At 39.0% G+C, this 12,592-nt stretch overlaps 1 protein-coding gene across 4 annotated transcripts in view; it reads left to right on the top strand.

Annotated features, from left to right (window-relative positions):
- LOC128687617 (polyadenylate-binding protein 2) overlaps positions 1-12,592 on the top strand; it is a 102,255-nt gene that overhangs the window by 54,259 nt on the left and 35,404 nt on the right. For 3 of the 4 annotated variants that reach the window (XR_011391869.1, XR_011391870.1, XM_070084042.1), the window contains one exon: positions 2,627-2,780. The exons of the other annotated variant lie outside the window; for it this stretch is intronic. Coding sequence is in view for 1 of the 3 variants with exons in the window: in XM_070084042.1 (XP_069940143.1) it covers positions 2,627-2,657 (31 nt within the window). In the remaining 2 variants the exon portion in view is untranslated. Of the gene's footprint in view, positions 1-2,626; positions 2,781-12,592 lie in introns of those variants that run through there. 4 annotated transcript variants of the gene reach the window in all.

Below are 12,592 nucleotides of genomic sequence, written 5' to 3'. Positions count from 1 at the left end.
TAGTTTTGGTAATCCCACACCTAATCTTCAAACTACGGATTCTCTGCATTATATTCATGCCACACATTGCCCTCAGACATGACATCTCCACTGCCTCCAGCCTTCTCCTTGTTGCAGCATTCACTACCAATGCCTCACACCCATACAGGAGCATTGGTATAACTATACTCTCTTACATTCCTCTCTTCGCTTTCATGGATAAAGTTTTGTTTCCACAAACTCCTCAGTGCCCCACTCACCTTTTTCCCCTCATCAATTCTATGATATACCTCATCTTTCATGGACCCATCCACTGACACGTTCACTCCCAAATATCTGAATATAAAATATAATTTTAATTTCCTATATATTTTCATTCAATGCAAAAATTGTGAATGATGCAATATATTCACAGAAGACCATGATGCATTATATTTACAGTAGGCCCTTTAGTAAAAATAAATAAATAATAAGTCATAATGCCATGGCTGGAACAGTTCACCTAACTCTTGCACTTAAGAGGTTCCTCTTGTAAGTATGTGTTTTTGGTGAACTTTAGTTCATATGTTTGATAATTGTTAAAGCATGTGAATTTGGTGGGTTCAAATGGAAATACATCTGTTACCCTTTGACCTTAGTAGTTTTAGGTGTTTAATAGAGTTGGACATGTTCACTGAAGTTAGGTATCTAATTTCTGATTTTTATGTAATATTGTAATTAGCTTAAATTAATTATGGGTTGTTAAAAATTTGGGTTAGTTTGGTCAGAATGTGAAAATGTGAAGGGTGATCCTTTAGCAAAATTTATTGAATTTAGATGTTTGGTACCATTAGCAAAATAGTTAATATATTATATACCTGTATGATGGACAAGTGGGAGTCAAGTACACTGGTGTCATTTCCATCAGAAAGTAATGTATTATTTTAATAATCATTAAGATGGTTATGTTCATTTTGGTTAAACTCTTAACCTTTACCCAAAAATTTTAATTTTTAAACAAAAAAGCTTGTACATTTGATAGTATTTGCTCACACATCATCTCATAAATATTGGTGTACACGACATCCCCATACATGTACAAATGTTGGTGCACACATCCTCTACTCACGATAATAACATAGAATTGGAATACAAGCAATACATACATGATTGAGCAGCTGCAAATTTGTATTTTTGGCATTCGGTGTGACCACATCAGGTCATGCCACTCAGTGTATTATAATGTAAATACAGGCATACCTAGCTTATATGGTGCGTTACATTCCAGACCACCGCCATAAAACGAATATCACCTTTTTTCACTTGCCAGTGCATATAAAAGCCTAAAAACATATTTACACTATCAGTTATTAAGTATGCAAATGCTAGGCCTAAAACATGTTGCAACAGTAAAAAAAAAGGCACCAGTCAGCTGATGTGTGCATCACCACTGAAAATAACAAACATGAATGTAATTGAAAAGCGCCATATTAGTGAAACATTAGTGCAGCGCCATATTATCGAGGTATGCCTGTAGTGACTTTTCAACTTTTTTCTCCAATGTATGTAATTTTTTGCTTTGTTTTCATTAATATTGAGTAGAACTAATCTTTATGGTCACTGGCAGTTATTTTCAATTTATTGTTTTTAATGTACTATTAGACACAAACACTATTTACAGGTATTGGTCATGTTCTTAGCACACTGGCATTTCATGGTAACCAAAGACTAACCTGCCTATGGCTCCCACAGTGCACATGTCAGGCTGGGAATTTTTCTCAATTGTACACACCCATTCTTTGTTGTGTAGGCCACTTGTGCTTCTCGCACCAAATTTGAAGACAGTAGGCATATGGCACAAATTTGCATCACCGGCACTTTGTGCCATGACACTGATTTGTGTCATTGGCACTTTAAGGTTTAAAACTATATATAGAATCATCTTCCACCAATTCCTCAAGATAATTCCACTTCCCAACCACCCTGAGACAGAAGAAATGCTTCCTGATATGCCTGTGGTGATTCATCTGTATCTACTTTTAGCTGTGCCCCTAAGTACCTATTTGCCACTTCTCAAACAGCCTATCCTTGTCTGCCCAATCATTCCTCTGAGTATTTTGTATGTTGTTATCATATCCCCCCTATCTCTCCTGTCCTCCAGTGTCGTCAGGTTGATTTCCTTTAACCTCTCCTTGTAGGACATACCTCTTAGCTCTGGCACTAGTCTTGTAACATATTTCTGCACTTTATTCAGTTTCTCGGCATGCTTTCTCAGGTGTAGGTCTCATGCTGGTGATTCATACTCCAAGATAGGTCTGACATTTTGTGTAAAGTGCCCAGAATGACTTGTTGAGATTCCTGAAGGCCACATAACTTTTACATACCTACACAGATATTAATGTACACATCCTCTGCATACACAGTTATTGATACACACTGCTTCTACCTGCACATAAATATTAGTGTACACAGCCTCTACACACACACTGGTACACACAGCCTCTACACTCACATGTTGCTGCACATAGCCTCTAATTGCAGTCATAAAAATAGGTAATTAAAATTAAAGAATGCATAAGTAAACTTAAGTGACTTGGAACCCCCAAGGCAACACCAGCTAGCCTGAGGCATCAGTTAAGCAGCAGCTTGATCGCATTTGTCATTTCAGGGGACGGAGGTTCTACTACGCCCCTTATTAATGGCCGCACGTGGAGGGAATGCAGAAACAGGTGGTTCCAGATCCATACTTCCGTAAATGTTTTTCTAAATACTATTACTTTTTTATTTTATTTTATTTTTTTTATTATTTTTTTTTTTTTTTTTCAAAAAAATTTATTTAGTTTTTTGTGACGGTATTAATCTTGCACTTGACGGGTTCCCTCTTTTCTGGTATTTTGAGGTAAAACATAAGGCATTTCATTAATTTAAGTTATAATGTACGAGAGGGGGCGGGATTTAAAATTTTATTTTCTATTTTTAGGAATTCACCTCATTCTTACCACTGCACCCACATGTGTGTTATGTAATTCTATGTTTGTGTGCGTGCTTGTGTGTGCGCGTGTGTGGGTTGGGTTGGGGAGAAATGGATGGTGTGACTTGATCAGCTAGTGTTTTCTAGTTAGTGATCTATACAGTATTAGTAGTGTGTATAATCCCCCTGATATACTTGGTAATAAGGTAATACTCAAAGTAATAATATAATTTTGTAATATTTAGTGCATCACATGTATGCAGAATTTGGCTGGGTGCTGATCTTGTCACAAGTTGGAATGGGATTAGATTTAGTGATAAGCCTATCTAACCCTTCCTTTTCAGCTCGGCAATATAGACAATCACAGTGTTGTTTTTTGCTTTCATTACTTTTTAATAATTGAGTCTAGTAAATCATGCAAATGCAAGCATTAATATCAGTGAGCATTCATTGAAGTTACTGATCTAAACAGCACTACTGTGGCTTGTTTTAAAAGGCTTGTAATTGCATGTGGTAAGATTGCTAGTTTGTAGTGTAGGTTTTTTTTTTACTCTGACTTAATCACCTGTGATTGTCTAGCATCCCCAAAGGAGATTGAAGATTTTTTAAAAAATGTATTAAAATAAGTTAATAGATAAAAAAAAATATTTATTTAAAGAAAAAATTAAAAAATTTAACAAGGGAAAATACACAGTTTAGATGAAAAAAATGTAATATCAGAAAAGAGGAAGATTGTAAAGAAATCAATAAACAGTTGTAAAAAATTTTTTATTTTATATACCTTCTGATTTGGCATTGGTTTTGTGCATAAATTAAGTCAAAATATGCAGCCCCTTGTATCATCCAGTCTCCTCCTTTTTTCACCAACTTTATCTTCATTTTAAATGCAGACTTCTTTCCATAGGGAAAGGAGGGGGGGGTTAGGAATAGTCTTCATCATTGCCCTGAGCCGCACTAGCCACGACCCTCATCAGGATAGCAACAGCCACCGAAGTCAACTAAGTGTTTTCCGAGAGCAGTTGGTGTGCGTGGAGGGATGCGTATAATACTTTTTATTGGAACTATCCTATTCCTCTGATCAAACCTGATTACCTCCTAATTCCCAGGTGCTAGATGACCCTTACAGGATTAGTGCTTTACCTTGGATAATTTTGACCTTCAAAAGGCATATAACAATGCCTGTTGATATTATGCTTCTCCCCTCTCATCACCTTCAGTCTAGTGTCATTTTTCCTCAAATCATTATAGTATATACAGTTTTGTGTCCAGATCAACAACCTTTTCCCACAAGGGTGTGTACTTGGCATCACAGTTATTATAACCTACTCTATACTACACTACTACCCACAATTTTATGATTTAAGCACTTAGCTTCTTTCTTTTCATTGTTCTGTAATATTGCTGCTACTCCTTTAGCTCTCACACTCTCAGATACATTTTATTTTATCCCCAAAAAGCTTTCCTTTGATTCAGAAACATATCAAACTATCAACTTGTTTCTAATCTTACATTCCTTTTCTAAATGGACTAAATGTTTTTTTTTTTTACCAATTGTTTCCTTTTCTGAAGTGGATTAGTGTTTTACTGTGTTTCAGTCTGCATATATAGCTCATTTCATTTCAACCGAGAAGGCTTTGTGTAATGTTCATAAGAAAATAATATTGTAATCAAATTAAGCACAGAACCCAGAGAAGTCATACAGCACTGCAGGTGTTAATGTATGAAAGGAGGAATATGCAAAGATGATGAGGGAGTAAAAGGAAGGAATGTGTGAGGGTAGGTAAGGGTTCATATTGCTTATAATGAATTAGTACTGAACCTTTTTTTTTTTTTATTTTAGGAAATGTCACCACCAATTTTGTTGACTGCTGCATTTCATGCCATTGATCATGAATTACCAATAAGTGATAATTTTGATTGGGGCCTTACGAATACTGCATTTTTTGCTTCTGAAATCATGTTTTTCTGGTCAGTCATATGTAGTGGTAGTCATTGATTCCGTATCCAAACCATTTCTTTTAACTTATGGCATTCCTCAGCAGTTTGCTGTTGGGCTATTATTATTTACTGTTTATATTAGTGGCTTGGTCTTGCTGTTGGTTGCCCATGGGGTTGATTATCGTTATGATGACGATACACAAGTCTGCATCCAGCTTCTCGTTGGTCTGATCAGCTACAAAACAAATTACATTCTATTAAACCAAGTACAGTGGAACCTTGACTTACGAGTTTAATCTGTTCCAGGAGCTAGCTCATAACTCAATTTACTCTTATATCAAATTAATTTTCCTCATTTAAATTTATTGAAAAGTCATCAATTCGTTCCTGGACTCTGGAGAGATGAGAAAAAATACTTAAATGTGACGCTATTATCAACTGTACGGCTTATTTATGATGCTATTATCAACTGTACAACTTATTTATCTATCACAATTCATCTAACATGACATAAACAATATAATTAGCACAGAAACGTTATATATACTCTAGAATGAATAAAATAGGCCATAATATGGTGGCAGTGGCAGAATGACTGAATGACTTGACTTACTGAGTGACCTGACTGACTGACAGAATGACTTGACTTACTGAATGAATTGACTGACCAACTTACTGACTGACTTAGAGTGACTTGACTGTAATAAAAGAAAATACTTTCATCATCATTCAACACTTTCACCTCACTCTCACACAATCACTGTTTTTGCAGAGGTGCTCAGAATACAACAGTTTAGAAGCATATACGTATAAAGATACACAACATATCCCTCCAAACTGCCAATATCCCAAACCCCTCCTATAAAGTGCAGGCATTGTACTTCCTATTTCCAGGACTCAAATCCGGCTATATAAAAATAACCAGTTTCCCTGAATCCCTTCACTAAATATTACCCTGCTCACACTCCAATAGCTCGTCAGGTCCCAAATACCATACGTCTCCATTCACTCCTATCTAACACGCTCATCCATGCTTGCTGGAAGTCCAAGCCCCTCGCCCACAAAACCTCCTTTACCCCCTCCACCCTTCCTTCCCCTACAGATTTATACGCTCTCCATGTCATTCTACTTTGATCCATTCTCTCTAAATGACCAAACTACCTCAACAACCCCTCTTCAGCCCTCTGACTAATACTTTTATTAACTCCACACCTTCTCCTAATTTCCACACTCTGAATTTTCTGCATAATATTCACACCACACGCCGCCAACTCAGTTCACTGTTTACTTCACTGGGAGTAGTTTTCTCATGCTTTGCTTACATTTTTGACAGTCATTTGGCCAAATTTCGTTTTTCTAAGCATGGGTCCTAAGAAAGTAAGTGTAAAGGACAGTGCTGAGAAGAAATTAAAGCATGAAATCATAGATAAACAAGCGAGGTGTCCAGGTTTTGGGTTGAGGAGGGGGGAGCTGGCTCGTAACTCAAATGTTGGTTTGTAACTCAGAGCAAAAAATTGACCCAGGGATGGCTCGTATCTCAAAAACTCGTATGTTGGGACACTCGTAAGTCAAGGTTCCACTGTATAGGTTTCTGGCCGTCGTTATCAGTGTCGAGCTTGGGAGACTATTCTCTCCCGTCTTCACATCAGCCACACCCTTCTTACCCACAGGTATCTCATGGAGAGGTGCCCTGTTCCACTCTGTGAGAATTGTCAGGTTCCAGTTTGTTAGCCATATTCTGTTGGACTGCCCACTTTGTCATCGAGCATGCAGAATTTACCTCCAACATCATCACCACTCTACTGCCCTTGCTTTACCTTCCCTTCTTGCTGTTGGACTCTCCTTTAACTGAGAATTTCTCATTGACTTTTTGACAGCAACTCATTTACTGCACAAACTCTGATGATCATGCCTCTTGCACTCCTCACAGCCCTTTCTACCTCAATCTCTTGCTATCCTCTACTCCTGCACTATCCACTGCCCTGCTATACTCCATGACCTAATAATCCCTCTCCTTGTTGCTACCCAATCCCCTTGCACCCTTCCCTGCCCTGCTGCACTGTATGACCCTTGTAGGTTTAGCATTTCTTTTTTATTATAATAATAATAATAATACATCAAAGTTTTAAATGTGGAAGATACAAAACTGTTTTAGTTCAGTTTCCTAGATATTTGGACTTTCATGACATAGAAAACTGACAATAAATGAGGGTTAAATTTAAGAGATTTTGGTGTCTGCTTGTGATACTGCTAGTTTGTAACCTGTGTGATCAGTGAGGGATCTGGGTGTCTACCTGGATTCTTTGGTGTCAGTAATAATTTATGTCCTGGTTTGGTGCTTTCCCACGATTACTGTAAATATACTAATCAGGATTCCCACTCGAGCAGTCTCGATGTTAGTGAGGTACTCTTGATTCAAGGAACTGGACTTATCCTCCTGTTGCAGTGCTGTATAACCCTGGTGAGTAGTGTTATTTTTTTTTTGTCACCTGCCGAGGCAGGGTGACCCAAAAAGAAAGAAAAACCTTTCATCATCATTCAACACTTTCACCATCACTAATACATAATTACTGTCTTTGCAAAGGCGATCAGATATGACAGTTTAGACGTCCCTCCTTTAAAGTGCAGGCATTGTACTTCCCATTTCCAGGACTCTAGTCCGGCTAACCCGTTTCCCTGAATCCCTTAACAAAATACATGTATTACCCTGCTCACACTCCAACAGCTCATGAGGTCCCCAAAACCATTTGTCTCCATTCACTCCTTTTCGGGGACAACCTCTACCCTCGCCTTCCTTCCCTAACAGATTTATACGCTCTCCAAGTCATTCCACCTTGTTCCATTCTCTCTCAAGTGACCAAACCACCTAAACAGCCCCTCTTCAGCCCTCTAACTAATACTTTTAGTAACTCCACACCACCTGATTTCCACACTACGAATTCTCTGTATAACATTTACACCACACGTTGCCCTTAGACATCGTCTCCAGTTGCCGCCTCACTGCAGCATTTACAACCCATGCTTCACACCCATATAAGAGTGTTGGTACCACTATACTCTCGTACATTCCCTTTGCCTCCATGGATAACATTCTTTGTCTCCACAGATACCTCAATGCACCACTCACCTTTTTTCCTTCATCAATTCTGTGGTTTACCTCATCCTTTATAAACCCATCTGCTGACAAGTCAGCTCCCAAATATCTGAAAACATTCACTTTTTCCATACTTCCTCCATAGTGATATCCAATATTTCTTTATCTAAATCATTTGATATCCTCATCACGTTACTCTTATCTATATTCACACCTTCCCAAACTCGTCCACTAAACTTTGCAACTTTTCTTTAGAATCCCCCAAAAGCACAGTACTGTACTTCCCATCTCCAGGACTCAAGTCCAGCCTGCCGGTTTTCCTGAACCCCTTCATAAATGTTACTTTGCTCACACTCCAACAGCACGTCAAGTATTAAAAACCATTTGTCTCCATTCACTCCTATCAAACACGCTCACGCATGCCTGCTGGAAGTCCGTGAGCGTGTTTGATAGGAGTGAATGGAGACAAATGGTTTTTAATACTTGACGTGCTGTTGGAGTGTGAGCAAAGTAACATTTATGAAGGGGTTCAGGGAAACCGGCAGGCCGGACTTGAGTCCTGGAGATGGGAAGTACAGTGCCTGCACTCTGAAGGAGGGGTGTTAATGTTGCAGTTTAAAAACTGTAGTGTAAAGCACCCTTCTGGCAAGACAGTGATGGAGTGAATGATGGTGAAAGTTTTTCTTTGTCGGGCCACCCTGCCTTGGTGGGAATCGGCCAGTGTGATAAAAAAAAAAAAAAACTAAACGTTTAGTTATGATTATATTATTTTCCTCCCGTTGTGGGTTAGTGCTCTTCCCTAATGAAAACTTATTAGAAGGGAGTTGTTAAATTTATTGACCTTTCACAAAGGTATTTAAAGTTGTGAACCATGGTAAAGAACCGACCTCTTTTTTTTTTTTTTTTCTTTATTTTTTTAGGGCTGCAGGAAGGTCTTTGAGTTCCACAAAGACTAAGTACCAAGCAGAGGCACTAGCAGTTGAAGGAAAAGTTGATCTGGATGAAGGCATAGCTTGCTGACTATGACCCTCATGGGTTTAGTGCTTGGTTATGATTATAATAGATTTCTGAAGTGGAAATTAGGATGGGTACTAGAAACTAAGTTGTGTGGGGTAAGCATTGGAACTTATTTTTTTACAATGTGACCTTTACAAAATATCTTGATGCTGAAGAGCTCTTGATCCAATGAATATGAGCTACCCTTCATGAGTCGTACCTGATTACCTCTCATTGTACTGGATCAGTCTGGGAAATGCGAAGTAATCAGGCTCAACCAACGGAGGGGGCACTTCCAATTCAATGACCTTATGGGTTTAGTACTTAGTTCTGATACTATTAATCACACTTGGATAAAGAGCTGATCTCACTGGGAACTAAAATTCTTTGGATGAAGTGCCCTTTACTGGCATTATGGGAGGCAACATAAATGTGCTGAAAATATGTAAGAAAGATATTGGCCTGTGATGCTGGGATTGAAGCTGACAATGGGCAGCTGTATAGCCCTTGTGGCTTAGCGCTTCTTTTTTATTATAATAATAATATGACAATGGGCAGTGAGACAGGTTAGGAGAAGAAACTTTACTCTTACAACCACAAGTAGGTGGCATGTGCACATGTGTATATACAAAACATGAGAAAGAAGGAACACTGCAGCAGGTCTACTGGCCTATGGGAGGCAGGTCCAAGTCGCCTACCGGCTTTTGCCACTGACCCAACCTAGACTGGAGCAATTTGACAGGAAATTTAGAGTCAAGTGACTTTCTTGATACGATTCAGGATTCTTTTTTAAAACAGTTTGTGACAGAACCAACTAGAGGAAATTAACCTGCTTGACTTGGTTCTTGCCACCAGGGAAATGCTAATTAATAATCTTGAGGCTAATGATGAGCTTGGGGAAAGTGATCAAAAATCACTGTTTTAATATATCATGGAATTCCCCTAATAATGGCAATCAAGTCAGTCTCTGTCCCTGACATCCGCTTCGCTGATTTCATAGGACTGAAAAATTGCTTGGGTGGGCTGAACTGGAATGACCTGACTGAGTCAGGTAGGTGGTGGTGATTGCCGATATGACGTTTTCCAGGGCATAGTTCTAGCTGCTCAGACAACTTATGTTCCAAATAGGGAAATCAGATCAAACAAAAATGATCCTAAATGGATGAACAATAGATTAAAACTATCTCATTGGTCAAAAGAGAGGCATATACTGTATAGGCAAATCAAAAGAGGAGAGGGGCAATTAAGAAATCAATATGTTCAGTTAAAGGTGGGAATAAAAGCAAAAAGATTTTATGAGTGTTAAAGTTGCAAGAGAATCGACGACTAACCCAAAAGGATTCAGGTATACAGAAGTAAGATCGGGGACAAGATAGGCCCACTCAAAAGTTACTCGGGTCAGCTCACGGACAGTGATGAGGAAATGTGTAGAATTTTTAACACACACTTCCTCTCAGTTTTTACACAGGAAGACACTAGCGATATTCCAGAAATAATAAATGTAGAGCAGGATGATGATAAACTATGCACGATTAGGGTCACAAGTGACATGGTCCTTAGGCAAACAGATAAAACCTAACAAATCCCCAGGCCCTGATGAACTGTACGCAAAGGTTCTAAAGGAATGTAAAGAGGAACTTAGCAACCCTTTGGCTAATCTTTTCAACATATCACTACAGTGTACGAATGGTATATAATACCGACAAGATGAGAGTAAGACACATGTGCAACATCTGGGTATCTTCTGTACATAGTTCTACTGTCTTCAAGTTATGTCCTAGAATTTGTATTGATAAAGCCACTGGATGGCGAAACGTCTACAATAAAGATACCCAGATGTTGCACATGTGTCTTACTCTCATATCACTACAGACTGGCATGATGCCAGATAAGTGGAAAATGGCAAATGTGATACCTATTTTCAAAGCAGGTGACAGGTCCATAGCTTCGAACTATAGACCAATAAGCCTAACCTCCATAGTGGGAAAATTTATGGAATCAATAATTGCCGAGGCAGTTCGTATTATTATTATTATAATCAAGGGGGAAGCGCTAAACCCGGAGGATTATACAGCGCCTGGGGGGGGGGGGATATGTGGAAGGCATTCAGTCTTAATTCGGGGAACTGGAGCACAGATCCAATTCCCTAAATCAAGAGCCCCTCACCAACATCAAGGAACCTTCCTTGAGGGGAGGCAGTTCGTAGCCACCTTGAAAAGCATAAATTAATCAACGAATCCCCTCAGGGAAGGTTCCTTGATGTTGGTGAGGGGCTCTTGATTTAGGGAATTGGATCTGTGCTCCAGTTCCCCAAATTAAGCCTGAATGCCTTCCACACACCCCCCCCCCAGGCGCTGTATAATCCTCCGGGTTTAGCGCTTCCCCCTTGATTATAATAATAATAATCAACGAATCTCAGCATGGTTTTACAAAGGGGTGTTCCTGCCTTACGAATTTATTAACTTTTTTCACTAAGGTATTTGAGGAGGTAGATCATGGTAATGAATATGATCTTGTGTGTATGGACTTCAGTAAGGCTTTTGACAGAGTCCCACATCAGAGACTATTGAGGAAAATTAAAGCACATGGAATAGGAGGAGAATTTTTTTCCTGGATAGAGGCATGTTTGACAAATAGGCAGCAGAGTGTTTGCATAAATGGGGAGAAATCAGAGTGGGGAAGCGTCACAAGCGGTGTTCCACAGGGGTCAGTGTTGGGCCCCCTGTTGTTCACAATCTACATAAACGACACTGATGAGGGCATAAAGAGCGACTTAAGCAAGTTTGCCGATGACACCAAAATAGGCCGCAGAATTCATTCTGACGAGGACATTAGAGCACTCCAGGAAGATTTGAATAGACTGATGCAATGGTTGGAGAAGTGGCAGATGCAGTTTAATATAGACAAATGCAAAGTTCTAAATGTTGGACAGGAAAATAACCATGCCACATATAAACTAAATGTAGATCTTAATATTACGGATTGTGAAAAAGATTTAGGAGTTCTGGTTAGCAGTAATCTGAAACCAAGACAGCAGTGCACAAGTGTTCGCAATAAAGCTACCAGAATCCTTGGCTTCATATCAAGAAGCATAAATAATAAGAGTCCTCAGGTTGTTCAACTGTATATGTCCATGGTTAGACTTCATTTAGATTATGCTGCACAGTTCTGGTCACCGTATTACAGAATGGATGTAAATGCACTGCAAAACATACAAAGGAGGATGACAAAGTTGATCCCATGTATCAGAAATCTTCTCTATGAGGATAGACTGAGGGCCCTGAATCTGCACTCTAGAAAGGCGTAGAATTAGGGGGGATATGATTGAGGTGTATAAATTCAAGACAGGAATAAATAAAGGGGATGTAAATAATGTGCTGAAAATAGCTACCCTAGACAGGACTCGTAGCAATGGTTTTAAGTTGGAAAAAATCAGATTCAGGAAGGATATAGGAAAGCACTGATTTGGTAACAGTTGTGGATGAGTGGAACAAACTCCCAAGTATAGTTACAGAGGCTAAAACGTTGTGTAGTTTTAAAAATAGGCTACATAAATACATGAGTGGGTGTGGGTTGGACCTTATTAGCTTGTGCTACTAGGTCAGTTGCCGTGTTCCTTCCTTAAGTGAATGTGA

This window comes from Cherax quadricarinatus, chromosome 11 (assembly GCF_038502225.1).
Source record: "Cherax quadricarinatus isolate ZL_2023a chromosome 11, ASM3850222v1, whole genome shotgun sequence".
NCBI lineage: Eukaryota > Metazoa > Arthropoda > Malacostraca > Decapoda > Parastacidae > Cherax > Cherax quadricarinatus.
Note: the sequence above shows the minus strand (reverse complement) of the source record. Positions and strands in the feature narration are given on the sequence as shown.